The 27,524-nt window shown below is 39.4% G+C and overlaps 1 protein-coding gene across 1 annotated transcript; it reads left to right on the plus strand.

The window, feature by feature from the left end:
* Window positions 1-521: 521 nt before the first annotated feature.
* On the plus strand, window positions 522-27,524 carry ctnnbl1 (catenin, beta like 1). Its single transcript, XM_079477428.1, has 16 exons — window positions 522-711; window positions 1,846-2,034; window positions 2,112-2,218; window positions 2,303-2,442; window positions 2,607-2,704; window positions 4,067-4,160; window positions 5,336-5,427; window positions 5,852-5,924; window positions 7,638-7,696; window positions 8,046-8,194; window positions 8,975-9,156; window positions 15,592-15,689; window positions 18,171-18,251; window positions 21,326-21,463; window positions 21,551-21,623; window positions 27,142-27,524. The coding sequence occupies exons 1-16, from the start codon at window positions 682-684 to the stop codon at window positions 27,228-27,230; spliced, it is 1,692 nt and encodes a 563-aa protein (XP_079333554.1). The 5' UTR covers window positions 522-681; the 3' UTR covers window positions 27,231-27,524.

Raw genomic sequence — 27,524 nt, forward strand, 5'->3', positions numbered from 1 at the left:
GAGTGACAGAGAGAGAGAGAGACATTTATGAGTCTAATGGCAGAGAAACAACACACACAAACAAAGACGTAAAAAATATACTAAAACAATGTGTTCTTGTCTTAAAAACCGAAAGAAACAACATTACTTTCTCATCCTCACATAAACCTGGATGCTGTTTCACATCTTGGAAATTGTAGATTCTTGGCTGAGAATAAAAACATATTTAGATCTGATATGATATTCATTATAAACATGCAGCATGTTTAGAGAAGTAGTTCAACTTCAAAATAAAGATTCTGTCATCGTTTACTGGTCCTCTTGTCATATCAATAGATTGTGACATTGTCTTACATTAGAAAACATCAATCAAATGCAAACAATAAATGCAACATTATTGAAAATGTTTAAATCCCAGGATGCATTTTGGTATCCATATTCAACTTTCTTCATTTACTTAAATAAAGGGAATGTGTTTAATTGTCTGGAAGTTCTCTTTACAGTCTGTAATGCATCATATCATCGCGTGCTGTTCGCCCTCCGCGGCTGCAGGTGTCGCCGGTGAGTCTCTGCGCGCGTGCGTGCCGCGCGGTTCACGCGCGTAAAGAACAGACCGCAAGTGACCTCACAAGCGTGTTTTGTACTCACACACTTTATTGAAATATTGTTGTTTTGAGAGATTAAATACACTCATCGTTTATCATGGATGTGGGTGAGCTGTTGAACTATCAGGTAATGTTGGGCTGTAATGTTTCTGTGAGCTGCTGGTGCTTTATGTCATCTGTTCTGCTGCAAGTGGCAATGTTATGAAAACTTGAATCATTCATATATGAACAAACACTTGAGTCTGATTATTAAGACGCGCGCTGGATTTTTGTGATATTATGAAGGTCGATGTATGATTTCGTTGCTTGGTGTTTCTTTGACTTTTATAAATGCGCAACGTTGTGTGTTATTGTATATTGCAAAGTGAATGTATCTTGACTTAAATTGCTCTCCCGTGATGTCAAAATACAAAATGACTTTGTAAGAAGACTTTGCTCAATTTTTTTCAGAGAACTGTTGAAATGGAGAATGTGATGCTACATCACGCCGTGTAGAATGTTGCGCCATCTTGGGGGGTCGCTGCTAGTGCGTTCAATTTAATGTTTTGTTTTTATTGTTCGATTGAGAAACATAACTATGGTTGATCGGTCTTGCTGTGTTATAAACTTTACTAGGAGTCGTTCTGGAAAAGCCAAAGGTTCTCTCACTTTCGATTTCTCAATATATCAAACAAAACAAGAAACTGTACATATCAAAACTATTATAGCTGTGGAGCATGATCCTCCCAAGATGGCGGCGCCACTGCAACATAGGGCGTGACGTCAGCTTCTTCATATTCTCTATATACCATGGTATATATTTACACAGCTCGCCGTAGAAATTGTGCATGTTCAGAAATCCATTGTATTGATATGTTGCTATTAGCATGTTGTCAAATTTTTTTTGACACATGTGATTGCTGGAAGATTGAAGATGCTACTTGAACACAGAATAATTTGATATATGAAATGATGAGTTAAAATGATCTCTTAGTATTTGGTTTAACACGGCATGGTTTAAACACGGATTTGGAGTACGGCATGGTTTAAGAATGAAAAAAAAAAAATGTGATTTGAGTGATTCAAGTCTTTGTGTTTATAACAATGTCTGTCCTGTAGAATAACGTACAAACTTAAATAAAACATACTGATGAAAACATTAACGATGGAGCCTGACACTGTGCGGATGTCTTTTAGTTGAGTCTTATTCTGCATCTGTTGTTGAAATGGACCCCTTTGATCTCGTCCCACGCTTACAATCATGTTATCTGTTCTCTTTCAGCCTGACAGAGGTGCAAAGAGATCCCGAGATGAGAACAGCAAAGAGGAGTCCAGAACCAAACAGAAGACGTCGGGTCGGGACGCTGGACGCCTTACAGCCAAGGCTGGATTTGACAGTGAAGAGCAGAGAGGAGGAGATGGGGACAAGATTCTGGAAAACCTGATGGATCAGGATGGAGAAGATCCCGAGGTGAGAACGTGCGAGCACAGGTTTACTTTAAGTAAACGATCTGACCTTTGACCTCGTGATTTGTTGTGTGTTGACAGGGGGAGCCGGTGGATGAGGGCACTGTGAAGAAAATGATCTTGACTTTTGAGAAGAGATCGTACAAAAACCAGGAGCTGAGGATTAAGTTTCCAGACAACCCCGAGAAGTGAGTATCAGGGATGTTAGCAAACGATTCATACTTGCATTGTGGCCCGCAATGATGACCTCGCTTCCTGTCGTCCTGTGCCAGGTTCATGGAGGCGGAGCTCGACCTGAATGACATTATCCAGGAGATGCACGTCATCGCTACGATTCCAGAGTTGTACCATCTGCTGGTGGAGCTGAACGCGGTTCAATCTCTGCTGGGTCTCCTCAGTCATGACAACACTGATATCCTGAGCGACAGATTCAAACGATAATCCGCGACACCGTTCTTAGCGTTTACATGTCTCTATCCAGCTCATATGTCATTGAATCCTCTTTCAGAATGATCTTTTAAAATAAAGAAACATTATATCTTTGTGAACTGTCAGTAAGTACTTAACATGAGACACATATCAGCATTGCCGTGGTGGATCTCCTGCAGGAACTGACAGACATCGACACACTTCACGAGAGCGAGGAGGGAGCAGAGGTGCTCATCGATGCTCTGGTGAGTGTTTATATCAATCATATTTATTAATAATGAGAAATAAAGTCTGTGATGTTTGAGGAGCTGCCGGCTGATTCACGAGTGTTAGCGGGTCACACGCCGTCGGCATTATTGACACGATTCACTGTGTGTGAGATTCAGCTGTTTATTAGTCTGAGAGAGAGAGAGAGAGAGAGAGGTGCTAACATCACTGTTATTAAAAAAGCTTATTCCATCAGACGCAGAGATTTATGATTTATGCCGTATAGATTTTAAGTTTCTGTACATTCCCAAGTCTGTGTAACTGTAATCTAAATCACAACCTATGTGCTCAGTAATGCAGAATTCTGGGTAATCGAGATGCGTTGAATAACAAATGTGTGTTGAGCAAGTCTGGTTCATTTTGTCTGGTTCGTAAATCTGTTCATTTAGTCATCGCTTGAATGTTTTCCTAAATGATAAATTGTTAAATGCTTTCTTATTTTAAATCACTTTGCAAAAAAGCATCTGATAAATAAATAAATGTAAATGTTGCTGTGCTGCATTTAAGTCTCATATTCATCTTGAGTACCTATACAGTAGTACTGCATACTTTGTTTCTTTGAAGAGTATTTAGTTTGATCAAATTGCAAAATGTATACAGACACGCTGCTGCAGGGGAACGGAACTACAGCACGAGTGCACAACACATCATCGCAATGATTCACTATAAGTCTGTGTTGTTTACATTAGGCACGTACACGCACCGAATGCCAACAAACGACAGACATATGACTTAGATTGACTTACCCGTGTGCAGTTCATGACCGGCATATTTTAGCACCGAGACCGCGTCATCTATCAGTTTCAAACCATCTCACAATCCAGCGTTATATCCACGTTTAAGCATGAAGCGGCATTGATGGGCGTGCTCTATCTCTCACTGGATGACACGTGGGTGTGCTTTTCAGGGAGAATTGTCCAATAAGTTATTAAGAACCCTCGTTACGAAATGGGAATCCATGTTGGAAAAAACTTTCGGAAACCTCTTTGAACCCTGGCGGAGTGAACCGAGCACAGAAATTCTACTTCATACAACTCGATTTTAAGAAGTTGACCATGTTAAGCACGAGAAGCGGCACGTTTAACACTGTTGATAAGTCAGAATGCATGTAATGGCATGTTACCTCCGATTTCACTCGGTCAACTTGTCAAAAAACAAGATGGACGTACGACGTAGTATTTCTGAGCTTGATACTCTCCCCCAACGTTTATTTCAGAATCATTCCTGAGATTCAGTTTAAAACACTCATTTTTGATTCACTCATTGTTAAAGAAAAGCTTTTTAAACACAGTGCAGCCATGTGTAAGCGTTTGTTTAACATGTTTGTTTGTGTGTGTTAGCTGGAGGGTCAGGTCGTAGCTCTCATGGTGCAGAATATGGAGCGTCTGGATGAGACTGTAAAGGAGGAGGCTGATGGAGTTTACAACACTTTAGGTAAAACACACATACACACTTTGGATTTGAAGAGAGAGATTAATGACTGAACGCATTTATATGACACATTTCCTCAATATCTCACTCCCCGATTCAATCTCTCCTTCCAGTTGTTCTGTACTCTCTCTCTCTCTCTGTGTCTCTGTCTGTCTGTCTGTCTCTCTGTGTGTCTGTCTGTCTGTCTGTCTCTCTGTGTCTCTGTCTGTCAGTCTCTCTGTGTTTCTGTCTGTCTCTCTGTGTCTCTGTCTGTCTCTCTGTGTCTCTGTCTGTCTGTCTCTCTGTGTCTCTGTCTGTCTCTCTGTCTGTCTGTCTGTCTGTCTGTCTCTCTGTGTCTCTGTCTGTCTGTCTGTCTGTCAGTCTCTCTGTGTCTCTGTCTGTCTCTCTGTGTCTCTGTCTGTCTCTCTGTGTCTCTGTCTGTCTGTCTCTCTGTATGTCTGTCTCTCTGTGTCTCTGTCTGTCTCTCTGTGTCTCTGTCTGTCTGTCTCTCTGTGTCTCTGTCTGTCTCTCTGTCTGTCTGTCTCTCTGTGTCTCTGTCTGTCTCTCTGTCTGTCTGTCTGTCAGTCTCTCTGTGTCTCTGTCTGTCTCTCTGTGTCTCTGTCTGTCTCTCTGTGTCTCTGTCTGTCTGTCTCTCTGTGTCTCTGTCTGTCTCTCTGTCTGTCTGTCTCTCTGTGTCTCTGTCTGTCTGTCTCTCTGTGTCTCTGTCTGTGTCTCTGTCTGTCTCTCTGTGTCTCTGTCTGTCTCTCTGTGTCTCTGTCTGTCTCTCTGTGTCTCTGTCTGTCTCTCTGTGTCTCTGTCTGTCTCTCTGTGTCTCTGTCTGTCTCTCTGTCTGTCTGTCTCTCTGTCTGTCTGTCTCTGTCTGTCTGTCTGTCTGTCTGTCTGTCTGTCTCTTCAGATCCTTACTGTACAAATCAAAATGCATTTCATAAAATCAAAATGAAGTATATCCGCTGTTGTTCTTTAGACATTTGATCAATGCAGCACGAACGTTCTTCGCAGATATCAACTTCATAGACCTGGTTTTTAAGCATGAATGTGTTTGGAGGTTTGTCTGCATCAGTTATCATGGCAACTAGGTGAAGCAGACTCTTTCAAAACTGGGTCACATTCATGCGAATTCATGAAACTGTGTGTCTTACAAGCATGGAGCAAACTCTCTCTCTCTCTCTCTCTGGCAGCGGTGATCGAGAACATGGCCGAGTTTCGGCCCGGTCTGTGCACAGAAGCGGCCCAGCAGGGTCTAATGCAGTGGCTGTTAAAGAGAATCAAGGTAAGACGTTCACAGACGTTCCCGACAAGTTTTTTGTCTTCTGTGATGTTGATCAATAGAAATACAGAATCACTCAATCTATACGGTTTTTAAATATGGACAAACGAAATCGAGACGATGGTAAAAACATGAATCCCATTTTGTGTGAAGTTGTCCGTTCATAATAAGGGATTTAACCCAGAATTTGAGATTGAGCTGTAGGCATGCTGTTGTAATTCACAGTTTTGCTCCATGTGAGGTGTAATTCTCCTGCGATTTCAACTGGAATAAGAGCTTCATGCTGTTGTGCTTTGAGTCTTAATGTTCCCTGAAGACCGGAGGAATCCAGCGCAGCGACAACTACGCTCACAATAGAAACACGGCACACAGATTGACAAGTGCCAAACCAATAGAAATCAACCGTTCCTTGTTTCTCTCCGAACAGGCGAAGATGCCTTTTGATGCCAATAAGCTGTACTGCAGTGAAATACTGGCCATCCTACTGCAAAACAACGACAGTAAGTTAAACACTTCATGAATACTGACTGTGCTTTATTGGATGTTTTTCTGGATTTATTACAAATTGAACTTTAAGGGATAGTTCCCCTGCAAAATGCAATTTCTGTCGTTATTTTCACGCCTTTCTTCTGCAGAACAACACAAAAGAAGATCTTTTGAGAAAGGTCGGTAACTGAACGCTGTTGGTCCCCATTGACTTGCAATGGTTTTGTTTCCGTGTATTAGAAGGCAATGGGGAGCAACGGTTTTTGGTTACCAACATTTTTCAAAATATCATTTTTTGAGTATGTTCTGCAGAAGAATGAAAACCGCTCAGATTTAAAATGACGGGGTGAATAAATGATGACAGAATATTCATTTTGAAGGCGAACCGTTTCTTTAATGTTGAGAATATGGAAGAAAACTTTGATTTATAATGCATGCATAATGCCTTATAGCAAACATTATATCTTATATCATCTGATCATTTTGTGTGATGATTCATGACACGTGAGGAACTCTTCATAGTTACCATAGTTATAATGTAAATCTCATTTCATTGCATAATATCTTACTACATCGTATGAGCGGACAAATGTTAAGTCTTGTTTTATGTTTGACAATAATATTATTAGGTTTTTATGTCTGAATTATAACGCATTTAGAATGCTCCTATAATGCATTAGGAAAGCTGGGCTCTTGTGTTGTTGAGTTAAAATTTTACAGCATTAACAAGACCTGCACAATACAGTAACATTTATCACTTTTTTTCTTGAGGGCTTACTTTCCAAGTTTGTTGTGCAGGACGTAAAGACTAACTGACCGATAAGATTTGAGCTTTTAATTGAAAAGTTCATCTCAAAATCATCATTTAGATGTCATTGCACATACGCAGATTTCCCGAGCTGTGTCACTGAAATCGCCTACTTCCATACTATAACGTAGGAGAAAGTGAGGATGAGTTACCAATAATATGTCCGAAACCTCAGTTTGCAAAAACAGTAGGTCAGAAATACCTGGATGATTTACTATCGCCGAAATTCATGAGTGTGGATCGGATGGTCATTTATCTGTCCCATAATGCCACTGAGCAACGGTTAAACTTCAAAGTAAATCAAATAAATATAGTGGAAAACGTACGTCCGGTTTTATGTCAGTGCCAATAAATGAATTTCTCGTGTTTTTAATCAACGCTCACGTGTAGGTTGTTGTTAATACATCATAGGTCAAAGAGCGTACGGGTCACATGACCATTAAACATGGCAGATTCAGCATGTCCGAATGTATTCATATTACTCCCATTCATATTATATAGAACATACTGTTTTATCGGCCGATAGGTACTTATTCAAATTCAGTACGTGTTTGGTAAAATTCTGTAAAACTGATCAAGTGTTTACATGTCCTGTCAAGCGGATGAGAAAAGGAATAAATAACCATAATAAGCCTTTTCATGCGGTTTGGACTTTTAAACCGATTACAATGCTCCGTGTTATCGCACCTACTGTGGGTTGTATTGGTTTTCTTGTGCTCTGGTGTGTAAATATTTCTTTTGGTCGGTTGTTCTGATCTCAATAGCAGATCTTATCACACCCATCTCTCTCTCTCTCTCTCTCCATTATTAGTGCACTGAGCTCTAACATTCATCATCTTTTCTCTCTCTGTCTCTCTTTCATTCTCGCTCTCCTATTATTAGTGCATTGAGCTCACACATTTATCTTTTTCTCTCGCAGAAACCAGGGAGCTGTTGGGAGAAATAGACGGTATTGACGTTCTACTGCAGCAGCTTTCAGTAAGATGTTCTCTCTCTCTCTCTCTCGCTCGCGCACTCTTATAAACTCTAGTGTTCAGGCAGGCTGTCTACGGCCTGTATATGCAGCTGGCGTCTAATGCAGACGTGTGAGTGACAGGCGCTGTACGTGGACGGCAAGAGAAACTCAACTAATGTTCACAGTTGAAGCTACTGTATAACGCTGAGTTTATTATACAGTAAAAGTGATTCCTGTTCTCTTAAACTTTTGATTTCTGACATCTTATCTAGAAAGTTGAAATTATCATCCTGGGCTTTTTGGAGCAGTTTAACGTTGCTGACACGCTTTCGGTGCAGGCGCAAGTTTGACCTGTTATCATTTTTCTCACAGGTGTTTAAACGTCACAATCCGTCCACAGCGGAGGAACAGGAAATGATGGAGAACTTGTTTGATGCGCTCTGTTCCTGTCTCATGCTTCCAGCCAATCGTGATCGTTTCCTGAGGGGGGAGGGGCTTCAGCTTATGAACCTCATGCTCAGGTAGATGTTTTACGGTATGGTGTTTTGGCGGTATGATAACCTTACGCAAAAGTACCATGTATTGCATGTTATTTTCAAATGTCTGCGTATACAAACAACTACTTTTCAACTGGACACGATGCATTTTATTTTAGCCAACATATTGTTTGTCAGGAAAAAATAAAGCAAATTAAGTTTACAATATTCTTTCAAAAAAATGTGTTTTTGTCATATATACAAATATATATATAGGAGTCGTAAACAACAAATATTGAATGATTTATTTTGGTGTAAACACAGGTCATACCTTAGTAACGGTATCACAGTTTGCGGTTTTGATACCTTGCCTCTTTCAAACCTCGGTATACCTTGAAACCGGTATTCTGCCCGTGTGATGTCATAGCACATGATCTATAATCGTGACGCTGAATCAATATCTCATTTCAGACATGTAAATCCCTCTTCTAAATCATGAACATGTCACAAGCCTCATCTCAACCTTTAATTCTTTGTTTTCTTCATTTTGCTATTTATGAATGTTTTCTTCTTGTAGACCTTGAACTCTTTGAACTAAGGACCGACTGGTTGTTCTTTTATAAACTACATTGAAACTTTCCTTTCATTTTCCACTTTTCCTTCCCCTCATCCTTTAACACCGGTCGTATATTTCTGTGTTGTTTGTGATGGGTGTGTTGATTTCCTGTCTAAATAAAAGAAAGACTTCTTTGACTGCATGTAAACGGAGACTAGCTTGTATACTGAACACACTTTTTGGTTTTATTCTTCATGGTCTCTGTCCAGGGAGAAGAAGGTGTCTCGGGTCAGTGCACTGAAGGTTCTGGACTACGCCATGATCGGTCCGGAGGGTTCTGATAACTGTCACAAGTTTGTGGACATCCTGGGTCTCAGAACCATATTCCCTCTGTTTATGAAAACGCCTAAGAAGATGAAGAAAGTCGGGATATCGGACAAGGACCATGAAGGTTTGTTTACCTCAACCTTAAATATGAATCGCTTGTGCATGTTTTAAATGTGCCTGTTTATATCTTTTTTGCAATATTTTCTTTTGAAAATGTCTAAATATGTTTGCTTTTGGTTGTCACGTGTAGTCTTAGTTCAGAAATGATCAATTTGATGCGCGATAGCTTTAAGATAAAGTCCATTTATGAAACCAGCAAGAGTGTATTAAGACAGTATATAGAGTTACATTAAATATCACGTTGTCTTTAATCTTAGATGAGGTGTTTTTATTTCCCCGTGAAAGCAGCGGTCTTTATGACCAACACAAACGCTCTGTTTGGTTTCATGCACGTCCAGTCATTTCTCTCTTTTCCTTTCATGTTCTCTCTTTTTCCTGCAATGTTTTTTCCCTCAGCACTTTTACTCTCTTAAAAATGGATTTAGTTCGGTGGAGTTGCTCAATTAGCAGCACACACACACACACATGCGGGCAGTGTAATATCACATGGAGTTCACAGTAATATCTTTTTCTCCTCCATTATTTACAGTCTGTGGTTTATTCCACAGGGAGTTAAACTGCAGCTGCTGGTGTTGTTTAGTCACCGCGTATCCTCACACCATCCTTAATGCTTATTAAAACCCTAGAATGAGAACACCACAGAGAGAATGAGAGAGAGACCATTTTTTATATCTATATATTTTATATTTCATCCTTCATTTAGCACCTTACTCCACCTTATTTTCGTGTGTATTGCCTTATTAATATTGTACCTATAAAATATCTTTACATTGAAAATTCTATATTTAAAGAGACAGAAGCTGGATTCAAAATTCCATACCGTGACAGTATGTACCGAATTTGAATAAGTACCTACCTATCGACCGTTAAAACACTACGTCGAGCCGTATAAATACATTTCAGACATACTGCATCATGTGACCCCTATGCCCTTTGACCTATGGTTTATTGACAACATGTACTTACCTTTTAAGATGGACATCTGCCTTAAAGGTTTCCGCTATTTCTTATTTGATTAACTTGGGATCATGGGAAAGATAAGTGTCCATTCAATGGAAACCGTAGGTCATCTGGGTATTTCTTGCCTGCTGTGTTTTTTGCATACTGAGGTTTCGGACATACTGATTTTCACCTACTTTATATGGAGAAAGAAAGATGAGAAAAGAGAGAGAATAGGAGAGGGGGGGAGTGAGAGATCCTATTTAGTTTTACTTCTTTTAATCTACGCATTATTCCTTACCTTGCATACTGTTGTATAGTAAATGTGTAGTGTGTGAAATATGTAAGAGTAAGTATTAGGGATGCACGATAAATTATCGGCCATATCGGTATCGGACGATAAATGGTTATCGATGAGAGACACGGAGAGAGAGAATAAAAGAGAGAGAGAGAGATGGTGTTGTTGATCACCTGAGCCGGGGACCGTCTTAAGAGGTTTAGCGGCACAGACTGTTGAACGATCAGATGTCACTGTTCAGTCAAGCGTGACGAAAGTGGGATGTGACATCTGTCGATCATCGGGGAGGCAGAATTAATTAACCCGCGGCCCGCTGTCTCCGTCTGAATGATGAAAATCAGACTCATGAAGAACTATAACACTGCATTTAACAGTGTAAAAGCTGGTCGGGTTTTGTTCAACTTTCCCGAAGCTCCATTTGTTCGACCTCAGCAAATTTGTTTGGAAACGGATTAGGTTTTTCCTTCTTAAATTGTTTTGGTTTGTTGTCTAAAGAAACACGCTTGCGTTCTGTCGTGCTCGTGGGAAATATGGTTACTGTGAGATTACTCAAGCGTCAGCCGTGGTTGTTCTCTTCTTAATTCATGAAGCGCGTGTGAAGAACTTGTCTTTATGAAGAGATTAATTCATTATCGCTTTTCACGACAAACAGAGTTTTAAAAGCTCAGTTCTTACGGCCAATCGTAAAATTTCATTTGATCACGTTAAAATCCCTTCTGAAATGTACTCGACTTACATTTGCATTGGAAATCGGTTCATTAGGATAAGCTCTTTGTGTTTGCCGACGTCGCAGAGATTTACAGAGCGATGATATATTGTGTCCCGCTGAGTCTTTTGTTGAGGAATATAAACACTTTAGTTAGAATTTACACAAGAGATCTGTGGCCAAATACAATCTGAATCTACTGCGTCAATTCTTCTTTCAGCAGAATAATTATGAAAGCGAGAGAGATCGTCGGGGGGAGTTTGAGTTAATGATGTGTGTGCGATGGAAGGAGTGAAGAAGTCGTGACACGCTGAATGTTTGCTTCACAGTCACGGTGAACTTTGAACTTGTGTTTTCACCACGATATACATCTGCCAGATTTCATAGCTTTAAACTTCACCAGTATAAAGAAAAAGCGTTCAGTTAGTCTAGAGAAGCATCTCTGGTGTCACTGAAGGTTTTGAGGTTTCTTCCATTTTGTTTTTTTGCGTTGTAAAAGGGCTGTCAAACGATTAATCGCGATTAATCGTATATAGAATAAAAGTTTGTGTTTACATAATATATCTTTAAAAGCATACATGTACATATTTAGAAAATACTGAGCAGTTTTTAATATATTTTAACAATAATTGAGACCATTTATATATATATATACACATTATTTTAATATTTTATTATTAAATACATGCATGTATTTGTATGTCTTTATATTTATAATAAGAGTATAATGCACAGTACACAGACATGCATTATGTAAACACAAACCTTTCTGGATGCGATTAATCATTTTTAATGGCGATTTAATTCTACACTTGATCGGCCCAAACTTAACTTCCGTTAGACCTCCGTAAAGCATCAATAACTGTTGAGTAGTTTTCATTTTATATAATAAATATAATAAAATATAAATATAAAATAAATTGTTATATCATAATCAAAGACAGACCGTCTTTAGACTCATGTATTGGTTGTTGTAGATATTGACACAGTTCTGTTTGTCTGATCTGTGATCAGTCAGCGCAGGGGATTCTGGGCACTGAATTACTCCAGCGGTTTGACCAAATGTCTTGTGCTCCAGAAGCTAATATCAGTTCTCACGAGGGTTGTAAGAATGTTAAGACGATTTGCGTCGTCATCTCAGCAGCGTCTCGAGATCGGCGGAATGTGATTTCAGATGATCGGGGAGGGAGACGCAGCAGTTCATTTACTGCTAATGATTGTCTTTTAAGTGCTTCTTAATCTCTACCGGACACGTCATAATTGCGGTAAGTGCTTGAATTGCTTTGTTAAATTGGATCAGAAGCTCTGGTGTAATTGCGCTGATCTCCAGAGCTCTGTTAATTCTTCTGTTGGAAATGAAAGTTGGAATGGGGGCATTGTTCTCCTCGTCTCTGAGGTTTCGCTAATGGATTCATTATTGAAAATTAGCACTTTCTTTTCTGCAGATTTTGCGTGTTGATAATGTGATAATCCGCTTTTCTTTAACAATTGGTAAGAAAAGTGCCTCGGCTTGACGCTACAGATGAGCTAGTGCACATGCTAGTGGAGGAACATCACCTGTGACATCAGGGTGCTTTAAAGGGTCAAATCCATTTAGAGTGTACCACATTCACTGTGAGAAGTACAGCATTTAAAGTGAACACGCGAGGAGTGTAGGGAACATTAAAGTGAGCACTCTGAAGTGTGTATGTACATTGAGGTTCAGTTAAAAGAATGCAGGTGATATTGAAGCGCTATAAAAACTGTAAAGGGAATGTTAATGCTAGCATTCTGAAAAGTGTAGGGGACATTAAAGTGCACACTCAGATAAGTGCAGGGGCATTGATATGTGCGCTATCTAGTAATAGTTTTTTTTAAACAACTCTCTCTCTTATGGATTGTCCTTCAGAAATGTTATTTGCGCCGTGCACCACACTGACTGACCCCTGTCTAATCCCACAAAGATTATTGCACCCGGTTGGCGGCCCCGCTGCGTTTACGACCAGCCAGCCAATGGACTTTCCTCCCGTTGCCATGGCGACGTGGAGTAATGGTGTTGGGTAGTCCGAGTCTTTCCTGTGTATAATGATGACAAAAGCTTTCCCGGGGCAGCGCTGGAAGATAAGGCACTTATCTCAGACCTCTTCCCTCTCTCGTGTCCCTGTGGCTGTATTGCTCACCTCCAGACACTTTATACCGCCGCTAATAACGCTTCACTTTTCTTCTGCTAGTGGCCGTGCTCCCCGGAGTCGCCTTGAAGACCCGTGACACGGCGGTGCTGACCAAGCGCTTCCTGTTGGAGCGTGTTGATTAATGCGCACCCGCTGCATTAGAATGCGTAATGTGTTTGTTAAGAGATGCCGGCGTGTGCTCATGGACCGATGCTTCAACTGAAGGAGTCTCATTTGTATTCAGAGGCGGCGAGAGCCAAGGCCAAATTAAATTGTTTTATCAAGGCTCACTGATTATTGCTTGTGAGGGCTTGTATGAGATAGCAGTTCAATATTTATTTTTCTTTTCATATGCATGCGCTGTTATAGCCGTCACAAACTTCAGACACTCACATATTCACTGATTAGCACCGACGCTGAAGTGTGTGTGTGTGTGCGGAGACTGGAAACAGGTGAAGGACGTCAGGCGACGGGTCATTTATATGTACAGCCGCGCAACATTTCTAGAGCCCTTTCTGAATTCTCATTTCAAAACTTCATTTCTGAATATATCGTGGTCGTTCCAGTCCAGTGTTTATTGAATTTCCACAAAATCAAACTTCAGGAGTGACAAAGTCATCAAACAGCAATGAGAAAGACTGACAGCATGATGAGAATCCAGGTGAACACATCAGAAAAATGTGTGTGCTTTTCCAAATGCATTGTGTGTTGTTTAAAAGGGAATCTGAACTAGTTTTCTTTGCAGTGTTTGAGGTCTGAAACGCACACAGCATCTTCTCTGTTGTTTTCATTGTTTACTGCATTTTCGGCAATAAATGCAGATAGAATTTTTATTTGAAATTTGGTCAAATTGTTAGTAGTTCACAGAATGAAACAAAATTGATCATTTTACCCAAACACATACCTGGAAATAGTAAAGATTGAAATCAGAAAACCTGTCTCTGAACTGTCCTTGTTGCTTTTTTATTATTTTAAATGTTTTCAGTATATTGTATTTGTATTTATTTATCTATGTAGCTTGTCTGTCTGTCTTTTACTACTTACTGCTCTTTCATTCACATGTCCTGTCTGTCTTTGTATTCCTTGTTGCACTTTCATTCCTTTCTTTTTTATCCATTCATTTATTTATTTTGATTCATTTATTTATTGGTCATTGGCGTTTTTCAGATTTTCTTTATTGATGCACCTTCTCTCTTTCCTTTGTGTGTTTGATTTTCCTTTGTCCTTGCTTTGTTTTTCTGTACTAGTTTAAACCTTGAATCTGCATATTTTCAGATTTGTATTTATAAAGCATTATTATTACTCCTCCTTTATGTTTGTCATTGGGTTTTGCAAATATCGGATCAATTTGAGTATTACTATGTAATCATTTAAAAAGTAACGTGTTCTTTCTATTTTCTGAAAAACTGTGAATTTGCACATCCAAGGTTTCAGAAGGACAGCGACGATATGCATTATAGTTTATGTAATAGATGAAATAATTGAGATCCCATCGCTTCTTTAATATAGACTTTAATCCAACTTTTTCACATTGAGAAGAAGAAGAGACGTGAGATTTCTGTCATTGTCGTGTGTCGTTTCTGCTCTAATGCTTCTACATTAATGTGTTTGTGAAGCAGACGAACACTTTCATGCACTTCACTTTCATTAAAGCTTTCAGAGCAACGGCACAGTTTCCATCTGCGGCGCTTAACTAACACACTCACAACCTCTTAACAGATACTGCGCACATTCAACTTCTTTTTGTGTTTAATCTTTCAGTTAATTATTGTGTCTTTCTCTACAGTTCTGACTTCTGATTGGATGAGCTGCATTTTAAAACCTTTTACAGATGAATTATGCATGAATCCACCAATCCTCAACCAGCCAATTCATTTGTAGCATTAAAGTGATGTTTATAAATATATGTATTTGTTGAAAATGTATTCTGGCTTGTACTATCATAGTTTCTTTTTCTGTTGTGTAACAAAAGCATGAATGTTCTCGCTGTAACAGCAGGTTATTAATGCGGCAGCATCGCTCGCTCTGAGAGCCGTAGAGGAACTTTAGCAAACGGTACGGATTTTTCTGAGGTTTGTGTCTGCACTCGTTGAAAGTCTCTGAGGCATTTAAATGCAGAGATTCTGTCATCGCTGCGGCGGTTTTGATCAGGACTGACAAAAATCCCCCGAAATCTCTCAGACGAGGGAAAGTCTGAAGCTGGTGAGGGATTGTAATCTCAGAGCAGTCTGTGTTCAGACTTCATGGTTTCACATCGCGGTGTCTTTGTCACGTCCCGCTTACAGCTGCACATTTCATATGAACGAGGGACACTGGTGCTAAATCCTTTCTCTTCTTTCTCTCAAGAGCATGTTTGTTCCATCATCGCCTCACTGTTGAGGAACCTCAAAGGGCAGCAGAGAAGTCGTCTTCTGAGCAAGTTCACGGAGAACGACTGCGAGAAGGTAAAAATAAGACGGATGACGGCGGTACTTCAATATTCTGTGCTGCTATAAGCAGCGAGCGAGAGAGAGAGAGAGAGAGAGAGAGAGAGAGCGGGCTTTATGTTGAGATATCATAAAGATCATAGACGCTCTCTCTATACTTAATCTTTATTATCACACAAATGAAAATAAACAGATGATCCTTATGATCTACAAATAAACATTGACTTTAAATCAATTGTTATATGGACTCATTTATTTTATATGTATTGGTCAGAAAATACACTTTAATTTGTGAAGAAGGTTAATTGAAGTTATTTTGCAAGTTGAATTTTACTGAGAAACCATAGACCCAATGCTGCCCACCGATCATCTTTATCTGGCCCGCCTTGACATTTCAAATAAGTGGAGAGACTATAAGAACTGCACGTACGGAAACGCCACATCTTTGAAAGTCCCAAACGCTGCTACATTCAATGACGTCTTATAAAGCCTTCTGATCGGTCTGTCCGAGAAACGTAATGTTATTTACAACGTTATAGTCGGCAATCTACAGCCACATGCAGTCGATAGGGCGCTTGAGATGAACTGCAGGAAGGATACACCACATGAACTGTCTCAGATCAGGGAAAAACTGTGTTGTTTTACTTAAAATCACAGAAAACACCTGTTTCTCTCCCTCCAGAACTTGAGCTTCAAAGGATCTGCCCTTGTAAGTGCCCGGGGCACATGAATGCGATTGGAATGGTGCAGGGATTACTTTAGTGCTGAATGTAGTAGCGTTTTTGAGGTTCATTGATTTGACTTCCATTAATTCAACTCGATGTCTTCATATATATATATTCTTGATAATACAATGCCACCCACATCTTGGATGGACTTCAATTCCTTCCTTTCTTCCTCAATCTCTTCCACCTCTCCTTTCATTTTTTCAGTCATTCCTTCCTTCTGTTCTTCCTTTCTTTATTCCATCCTTCATCTGTCTATCATTTACCTTCATCCTCAATATCTTCCTTCCTTCTATTAGTTATTTTTCTCTTTTCCCACATCTTTCCTTTCTTCCGTTTTCCTCTCCTCTTCCTTCCTACCTCTTCTTATCTGTCCATCCATTTCTTCCTTCCTTTCTTCTTTCTATTATCCCTCCCTCCCTTTCTTTACCCATCGTTTCCTTCCTCCATCCATCCCTACTCTCTCTCTCCCTCTCATCAGTCAGGCATTAGTATTAAAGCGTGTCTCGGCTCATATGTGGTTTAGTCCCATCCATCTGTTTGTGATACGCCACACACAGTGTCTTATGTCTCCTTTAGTCTCCATACATCACCTGGATGATCACGAGTGTCGTTCTACAGAGCTGCTATCGCTCAGCAGTCACTACTCTTAAAATAACCCTCACAGTCCTGCTGGGCCTTGTTTCATCACTCTGACAAGAGCAGTGCATTATGGGTAGTTTCACGAGCTGAACGATGTTGGCCATATGGCCATCATACAACACTTCTGCTTGTCTTTAGATTGTCACAGAAAGTGTCAGAAAGAAGATGACAAACGTTTCCGCTCGTCTTTAAATAACACGAAGACTTTATTGTGTGGAGGCTTTTCTTTCCTCAAGTAGATGTGCACTATCAATGCTTGTGTTGTATATAGGGCTGTGACAACCGCACCACCGTGGTAGAAAAGTTCCATGACGGTGGTGGAGTAGTGCACTTCACGGCCAAATATAAAGTGCATTAAAAAATGAGTTGCAAAAGGATTGCTGTGTGTAGCCTTTAGTTTGTGGATGGTTTTATTTTAAATTTTTTACATTAACACAGAAATTATTGGCACACATATCCGTTTTAATGGCCAAACCAAGGTTATTCTGCAGGATCTGCAATGGATCTTTTAAATAAATGAACCGATACATTAATTAAAAACTGGCTATGACGCGGTTGCTTCGTGTCGGAGCGCGTGCAGGTTTTGCTGCGCTTGCGGATAGACATCTATTAATTTGCGCTCCTGTGCACGTCTTCATCTGGACAATGTCAACATGTTAGTTTCCCATCAACAAGTAGGAATCTGAATAGGAAAGCCAAGGTAGGCTTAAACAGTTTGTTTCAAATGGAATTGTTAAGGACTGTGAGGGTTAATATACCACTGACTGAAGTGGTCACTGTAACAAGAGCTTTTTTATTTCATATTTAACTTTATTATATTGTTTCACGACTTACTGTATCACAAATCGCATTAAACATGTCGGATGTTTCATCCTCATTGATTTCAGATATCATATTTCAAAAAGTATTTAAATAAGGTCTATATTTCTCTCCTATTCGTGATGTGGTCACTATGGTTTGTGACCCGCAAATATAACTATATATATATATAGATGTGCACTATCAATATTTATATGAATAATATATACTTCCCAACCACCGCACCAAAAAACTGGATGTAGTGTGTGAGAATGTGAAGTTCTCCACGAACGTATGATGCGCTCATCTGCTCTGGTTCTCTCTCCCGCTGCAGGTCGACAGACTGATGGAGCTGCATTTTAAGTACCTGGAAGCCGTGCAGCTCGCAGACAAGAGGATAGAAGGAGAGAAACACGTAAGACACATGCGTGTATGAGTGGCATTATCTCTTCTGTAAGGGAGAAGATAAAACCTCACCGTGAGACCTGCAGGTTCACTGCTGGACCTTTAACAGTTAAACACTGATCTGTCACTGTTGTCCGTATCCCATCAGCCCCTGCACGTCATGACTCTTTAACCCAACAAAACCTCAACGCTGCGTGTTTGCTCGGGTTCATTGAGACGGTTTGGGCCCAGTTTTCATTTAAGATTCACGTGTTGATATCTCAAATCCGTCTTCTGTGAAGTCTTGAGTTTGGCTTTGATTTTACACGGCTGCTTCCAAATATAACTTCAGATTTAAATGTTAACGCAATGATGATGTTCTGTGTTTATCAATGCTCACTGTTGTCATCTGAACTTTGGATATGTGGTTGGTAAAAACAAATATTATAGCAATGTAACTTATTTCAGTGGTCATGTTGAAGGCTGGTTTCTGGACTCGATGATGTGAAATGTTTTGTTTTATAAGCGTTGATTCACATGTGTAAAGGGGATATTGCTCTCGGTGTGTGTGCCTGTGGTGATATTGGCGTGTGTATTGTGAGTATGTGATGTGGGCATCGATGCAGACTCCTGCAGCGCACGTCTCCTCCATCCTAATGTGTGCGAACGGTTTACATGGTTATTCTGTTTCACGCAGAGATGGGTTACATATCTAAAGACAATCTAACTGTAGAATTAATCAATCCAATTGAAGAAACCTTAAGAAAAATCCTTTATTCTGTTTTATCTTTGAATAACTAAACCTGGCTCTCGCTGTGATCATGTTGTTAAAAAGAAAAAAATGTATATTGTAATGTTTGGTCTAATAACCGTAAACCATATATCAACCAAACATATATTGTAGCTGAGTGAATTTACAGAAAGTAATCTTATTTACTCACCTTATTATTTATACTTCGTCTAGCATAATGACACACTCCTTATGAAACATGATGACCACATAAAATACATTAAATCATTGCAATATTTAACTCACCTTATTATTTGCTTGAATGGATAGTTCACCCAAAAAAATCAGTTTTAGATATCTTCTTAGATATTTTGAAGGATGCTAAACTCCATTGACTTCCATTGTATGACATTTCTTAAAATATCTTCTTTTGTGTTAATCGGATTGAAGAGTCACATACAGATTTACAACCACATTACTAAATGATGACAGAATTGTTGTTTTTGTATGAGCTATACCTTTATTTAATGGTGTAAATACTATTGTAAATATCCTGCATTTGTTATTCATTTCAGATGTGTGTTTGTGTATGTGTTTCATGTACACATCTACCCCATCTCAGCCTGTTTCTATGTCTTCTTCGTCCTATAAATCTCGTCTCAGAAGCAGTGACGGGATTATGAGTCGGGAAATGTCTTCTCTTGTTTGCAGGCTGCCAGCTGAACGCACCAGTGCTGAGCCTTCCTCTAGCACCATAAAACTATATCACCCGTAGCGGAGCCCTCAGAGCGTGCGTGCCAACCCCGTCCCGTCTGCTTTTTACCGGTTAACAACAGCTACAAATTCTCACCGAATTGCATTTCCTAAACACAGAACCCCATAAAACCCCCATCACATTCAGTCAACGGTCTGCGCTTGCTTTTCTCATCTTCTGTTTCACTGCGGCGACACGCGCACGTTCACGCCGCGAGATCACGTGTTGGCAGGGACCGCTTGGATTAATTCAGCCTCCCGGGTCTGAATCATGGGTCTCGCACGGCTTTCTTCAGGATGTCATATCAGCACCTGTACCAGCCTGCAGTTTCCCGACGGGAAGTGACTAAAAATCACTCCGTGTCCCGGAGGTGAAGGCGCGTGTTATTTGCAGTGATGTAATTGACTCGCCGGTGGCTGTTCCTCTGTTACGAGACCAGAATAATGTGTGCATAAGATTGAAGCGTCCTCATCTGACATCTGTGATGATGTTTTGTTGATATAATGCATAGTCGGGATTAACACATGCAAGTGATTAAAATCAGCCTGAAATCCGCATTCATACACTATAAGATCTTGACGGATGTAAAGTGTTAATTCATCCTAAAATAAAAATGTTATTTATTCATCATGTCATTTCAAACCAGTATGATTTTCTTTCGTCTCCAGACAACAATTTGAAGAATGTTGACAACCGAACAACACTGAACTCCATTGACTTCCATTGTATGAACACAAAACCACTGAGACATTTCTCAAAATATCTTCTTTTGTCAAAACAGACTCACTATGTTCTACTATTAAATAACACTTCTTCATTTTTTATATTAGCCTTGGTTTTATCCCTATTAAAAAAAAAACATTGTTACCAATTATATTTCTACAAATGGTAAACAGTCAGCCGAATCAATGTTTTTTCCCCAGTATATGGTGTATGTCGCTCACAGGAGTCGGTTGAAAGCCTCATGTCTATCCGAGCTGGCGTTTTGTGTTTCTGAGCGCTCTGCACCAGTCTGCTGTTTCTGCACAACTCTTTGTGTTAAACTGTATTCAGCACAGAGCTCACACGCGTGTGCTTGCCAGCGCTTTGCGCTTGAAAAGATTCGGATCCCTGGAGAGACTCCACTGTCAAGCGCTGCAATTATGGCTCACAACAAATGGCAAGCGTCACCGTCCCTTTAGATTTGGTAGCAGGTTGAAAAGCTAAAAGCTCTGAGTGCATCTAACCCTTTTATACTGATCTGAGAACGGTTCGCTGGCACAACCTATGATGAGGAAATGTTGTTCACGGTCAGGTGTTTATGTTTCAAAGTCTTTGAATGTGGAAATCTGAGCTATTCATTTTATAATATTAGGATTTTATAATGTTTAGTTTTTCTTGAGAGTTTCTTCTTTTGTGTTTCACAGGCTTTGAATGACACGAGGGTGAATAAATAATGACAGATTTGTTTTATTTAATGTGAAGCGGTTTGTGTATTGATGCCATAACGACGTAACATTCATTAATTATAATGCAATTCATTCACATTTGATGAATTGTCTGAATGTCAGTCCAGTTATTTGCTTCATGATAGGTTAAATCAAACATTTCTGACGGTGATTTCCTCTTTACTGTGTTTCAGGATATGGTGCGTCGGGGTGAGATTATCGATGACAGTATGGATGATGAGTTTTATCTCCGCAGGCTGGACGCCGGACTCTTCGTTCTTCAGCTCATCTGTTACATCATGGTGGAGATCTGCAGCGCTGGCGTTCCTCAGGTACACCCACACACACACACGGTCAGAGATCATGTGATGGAAACTTTCTTGTACATGCTGAACGATGTGTGTGTTTGTTTTATATAGTTACAGCAGAGGATTCATCAGATTCTTAATCTCAGAGGAGGATCTGTCAAAGTTGTCCGTCATATCATGAGAGGTAAGAATACTCAACACATTGTGAATATAGACAGTTGTGACTGTGGAAATGTGACTCAATGTGATTCATATATATTATTAAGGGAACCTTGGGTATATAGCGATGTATGGCTTAGTGTATTAACTAATATACTATATTGACTTTATAAATGTGAAATAAAATAACCAGTGTAACTGTCACAGTATTCATAAACTTAAAAACAATATCTTTACTCTGAAGCCGCCATTTTTTGAGTCAAAATCTGTGACGTCAAATGGTTGCAATCTAAACCTGATCTTTTTGGATACAGCAAAAAACACACGTTTTCCATATATAACAGTAAATATATGAGACGTCAAACATAAGATCAGATATATAAACACACAGGGGCAGCAGGTGGCGGTATGTCCTCTTGACACAAGACAGCCTGCCTGCCATAAAAGAAGAACACGTTCAGTATCAGATAGCCTCTGTTCAAGGTAAAAGTGCATTAAATCATCGCTTTAAACTACCGCCTTTCAGACTATTAAAGACATCAGCATCCGCCATAATCATATACTTTATACATTATGAGAATATACTGATAAACACAATAATAAGATGCTTGCGGTTTGGTTATTTATTCTGTATTAGATCAGATGTGAATATTAGCCCCTGTCAGCTAATGACCGAGAGAGAGAAGACAATAACGTTAGCCAAAAAGTCAAAATCTGGACAAAATGCATTGTATAATGGCTAAAACATTGTGTATATAACAACAAATTCGAAATGATCTTTGTTATTAATATGCATGTTTGTGTTGTTTCTGACAAACAATATTAAATGTATGAAAATACACCAAATCTCGTCTTTAGTTTCTTTCCTTATTATTTTAGCATTATATATTATATATATTATCCTACAGCACCTTTTATTAACTCAAGATCCGATTACTGTTTACGCCATCGAATGTAAAAGAACATGGCTGCCTCCTTAGGTTAAAATTAGTATTACATGTAGGTTTTTTAAGAATTGAAGATATTTGATGTTTTTCTAATGACAAAAGCTAGAATTGTATGGCTATGAAGATGCATGCATGTTGTTCAAAATTAAAGAAGTTTGGCAACACGATCAAAACTTATTATCAAGAGGAGAATGATTGCTTCAGTTAGAAATAACAAAGAATCAACAAAACATTTATAACTGATAAAACGTTGTTGAGTTTGATTTATAAACAAAAGCACGAGCTTTTGTTTATCACTGCACTTTTTGTTATATTGGAATAAAACCCAAATTTCCTGATACACTTTCTTTACCTTAATATTTTCCAATAATTTACTTATTTACCAAGTTTACTTCATAAGACCAGAGTTTATTCATTGTGTTTTGATGTGTTAGTTGGCTGTATTATTATTATATATATTTTTTGCGTTATTATACATTAATCAAAACAACCAGACTGCAGTTTGATTGATATGAGAATGCACAATAAAAAAAACACAATTTATTTGTTAGATTTTTACAGATGAATTCTTCATATTTGTATGCTTAATTGAACCGTCAGATATGCCATTTCGGCCACAACTATATATATTAATATTATATACACTTTTTTTTTTATATAAGTTTTTTGTACAATGTGATAATGCTAGATGAAATGATTGTAGACTGTATTTACTCTAAAATATTGAAAAACCAAACATGCACTTTAAGGCAGAAACACGCTGATGCCAATAATCTCCAAATGAGTAAACACTGGCTCAGTTAATTGTCCTGGGCGATGATCTGTCAATAATTACAACCCCCAGCTCTTTCACTTAAAACAACAAACATTTCACAGATAAATAAGGCCAGAAAAGCAGCGTGGCAGTATCAGGTGAATTGTGTAAAGCTGTTTCCAGAGAACACACACATCTGCAGGCGATCCACACACACAAACACACACCACAGAGCTCGGAGGCAGATTCCCTCTGTCTGTGTTCTCAGAATATTTCACTCTTCCCATCCATCGCTTCTCTCTCCAGACCAATATTGCCTGTTGGGCTTCACACACTTTTCCGCCCGGAGCGTCTTGATTAAGTCCTGACGGCTCTTTCTCTCTCTGCTTTGCGCTGACTTTTCTCTCATTCTTTCATACCGCCGCCGATATTTCTCACGGGAAGAACGCTGTTGATCATTTTTATTAAAGTCTAGCGAAGAGTGAGCTATCTGGAGGGAGTTTCGTGTGGTCAAGTGCCGTCTCATTCTGAGTATGTTGTATTCAACACATTTTTGAGATGATTCGACCGTTAAAATCGCTGCGATTTGAATATTTTACATTTGAAGGTGTAAATCTACAGCGTATTACTTATGTTATTATTGAGTGTAGATATTATTTGTTTTAGTAGTGTTGTGCAGCTGTAGGTGGAGAGATATGGTGTCTGATTGCTGGAGGTTATCTGTAGCTCATGATTTCTTTCCTGAACCACATGTGTAAAACACAGAGGCTGTTTCTTTTTTCTGCTCTTCGTCCTCAGAAATGGTCAGCTTGTTAAATCGTGTTCCCGCTCGTGTTCAGTGATCATAAATGATTCATCAGTGTGGGGGATGTTCTCCTGAACTCCGCTGTCACTGCGGCTGGAGATGAAAACAGCCGTCTGGAAAGGTTAAGAACGCGCTGTGCGTGTTTCCTGTGCTGCTCATTTCGAGAGGGCGACAGAGGGTGTTGAAACACGCGTTGTTAATTTGAGCTAACCGTGACTTAAGAGCCATTTCTATTTCAGTTTTGCCTTCTGCGTTCCTCTTGATCAAGTATCACAGAGGTTATGGGTTTGATTTTCAGGGCACACTTATGCCAAAGGCGGGAAAGAAATTTGCTGCAGTTTTCAAGTGGCAAGCGAACACAATGCAAAAGTATTTCTTTTACGAAAATTGAGCGAAATATTTCTTGAGATCAAACCAAGAGTTTTAGTTTTATTTATATTTTAAGCTTGTTCTTAATATTTTTTAATGGTAATTTTAGTTTAGTATTTAGCAGTTTTGTTTTGTGCTTTTGTCATTTCATTATTTATTTCTTTAGTATTGTTGTGCTATTTCTTTTTTTTTCAGTTATTAATTTGAATGCCACAACACACACTTATTTGTTTATTTGCATATATCGTCGAGGTTTATTATTCCCACCGGACCCAACCTTCAAATTGCTTTGATTTCTGATTTTGTTTTGATCACGTTTTCCCACAAATTTTTACAGCTGTTTTTATATAATTCCAATTCAAGTGTTTTAAAATCTTTCCAGCATGAGTGCATGTGAAGTATATAAATGGCTTCTGTCAAGTGAAGAAATAATTTGTGCCAAAATGACTTTACTTGATTGTGCAACTTTCTGTTTCAGCAACAAAATGTCAGTGAAGTGTTTTTCTCTTTTTCAAGCTGATTGAGTGAGTGTTGTTCATGGCACTGTCACCTGTCAGGTTTGTTTGGGTTTTGGATCATGACTCACTGGTTGAGAACATTCTAGATTGAAATCTTTGTTGTTCCAGTGGCTGTCCTTCTTAAAAGGTTAAAATATATACAGTTTTTGTGTAGTGTTCTAGATTAAATCCTGCGATCCAAAGATCATCAAAGAAGAGCGGCTTCCGATTTTTTGATAACCTTTTTTGTGTTCGGGATCAATCAGTCCATTATTTTCAAGCGACATGCGGGTGGGTTCATAAATTTGCAGTTAAAAGCATTTGACGTTAAAAAGGATTTCATATTACAGTCCAAATATTAGTTTGGATTTGGCACGTGTGATTTTCCCCCTCAGGCTTTTTGTGTATTGTATAGTTTTGCGTTTGTGTGATTGGTCTAATATGAGCCGGAGATCTGGGATACTCTGGGATTGGTCTTGTGTGATCTGCTGGGGTGAGGAGGACCTCTACCTCCCGCAGGGCTGCTGCGACTGAGATGAGAAATTGAAATTTTCACCTGGCTTCCGCAGCAGCTGTGACCGTGTCAGACCTTCATCGTTTGGCCCGGGTACCTCGCCCGCAGGTTTCACATGCTTCTGTACATGTGCTGCCAGAGAAGTGCAAAAACAAGAAAGATAGACATGTTACATGAGAAATTTGAGAGGAATCGCTGTTTATATGATGGGCATTGATTTTGATCATCTTCGGTTGCTAATTTGTCTCTCGGAACAGAAACCTTTGAGGAAAAGGTTTCACTCATTTTCTTACGACCCTCTGAACGAACAAGTCTGACCTGTGGCATTAAACCTGATGTGATGAGACTTGTTTTCTGGTTCTGCATGTGACGTTTGGCATAAACCCTATTTTGTCCAGATTTCATATGTAAAGCCTGACTTTTTTTCAACACAAGGATTGAGGTTCTGTGTTAGGTAGTGATGATGTTTACATTTTAAATTGAGTTATTTAGGAGACGCTTTTATCCAAAGCGATTTACAAAGAATTCAGGGAGCAATAAGTGATATGTCATACAATCATATGTTTTACTGCAGATATTCAGAAAAGTAAACGCCTACAGACTCCACAGCGCTCCGAGGCCGGTTCTATGACTCACACGTACAGTAGCGTGTCATTCTGTTTTGTGTGTGACCTTGAGCTCTGTGTGCCGGGGAGCAGGAGGAAGTTTTCAGCATCTTTGAGCTCATAATGGATAATCCCCCTCAAATCGTCCAGCACACAGACAATCACAATCCCTCCCTGTGTTACTGCCGCCACTTTTCCAGCCCTCGTGCCTGTGTCTCAACGTGGCGCTTTGCTTTTTTCCTTAACCATCTTATTGATTTATTTATTTATTTTTCATTGGGTTTGATTCTCTGTCCCTGGGCTTTCAGAAGGGTTTAGGAGCTAATCCAAGATCATGTCTACCTTTCCACGCCTGCCACATGCCAACGCATTTCTAAAGCGCACACACGCGGTCTTAACGTTTATTTACCCTCGCACAAACAACACACATAAAACAGATGCCAAAGGATTTCCTACATCAAAGATAAATGGCCTTACTGTGTTGTATAGAGATCAAGCACATTGACACAGATTGTGAAATGTTGGCTTAATCACATTAGTCCAGAAGGGTGATAAAAATCTGGTCCTTGGCGTATGTTGTCTTTATGGTAAAAGCCTGCAGCTCTTTGGGTTCTTGGGCACTGTTCCAGTCGCTGCAGGTTACTGGAAACTGGAGTGTCCTGAAATAGCCGGACCTCAATCAAAACAGCCGATACGATCAAGCGCACACTCTCCACGGCACACATCAAACGCAAAACGCTCTTAAAGCTTTCTCGTGTGTTTAAGGGAGGGTGCTTCCAAATCCCAGTACCTCAAACCCCAGACAGAGATTTTATAAATCAGCCAAGCTCATGAAGAAGGGATTGAAAATAAACTCTTGTGGGCAGTCGAGAGATGTGTGACTTATTTTTTTAAGAATACTTTCAGGGATACAAATTCTCACTTTGATTTTTTTATAATTCAAGATGCACACCGTCCATTGAGACGGCATTAGGACGGGTTTTTTGGCAGGTCTTGTGGTGCAAATGAAAGTAATCTAAATGACTAAAACATTTTTCTCTCCCGTGTTTCAGAATATGCAGAAAGCATTGGTGACGGCAAGAGTGAAGAATTTAAAGAAAGCGAGCAGAAGAGGATTATGGAACTGCTTGAGAACTTCTGAACGTCCGGCAGACGTCCACTGCCGTGTCCTCTGTAAATAGAGTTTGATTGTTATAGTTGATGTCTAGGCGATGCTTCATAGACATCTTTCTGTATGTGAACTTCACATCCTGTCCTACAATCTTCTGTTTGCAAAAACAGAGACTGAAATATGAAAATTTGTGGGGTTGATGATCTCCCAACAGCTTTAGAAGGGACTCGAATACTGCGGAGACAAAATATTTTGTGTATTCTTTTGATTTTGTTTTTGATACTAATTATCAAAAATTATTTGTGATTAAAATGTTAGCTTTTA

This window comes from Barbatula barbatula (genome assembly GCF_947034865.1).
Source record: "Barbatula barbatula genome assembly, chromosome: 17".
Lineage (NCBI taxonomy): Eukaryota > Metazoa > Chordata > Actinopteri > Cypriniformes > Nemacheilidae > Barbatula > Barbatula barbatula.

Excerpts from the sequence above, each read along its gene's own strand:
- ctnnbl1 (XM_079477428.1), top strand. The coding sequence starts at position 682 with ATGGATGTGGGTGAGCTGTTGAACTATCAG. Across the intron at positions 4,161-5,335 it reads TGGAGTTTACAACACTTTAG|CGGTGATCGAGAACATGGCC; the intron begins GTAAAACACACA and ends TCTCTCTGGCAG. Across the intron at positions 15,690-18,170 it reads CGGAGAACGACTGCGAGAAG|GTCGACAGACTGATGGAGCT; the intron begins GTAAAAATAAGA and ends CTCCCGCTGCAG.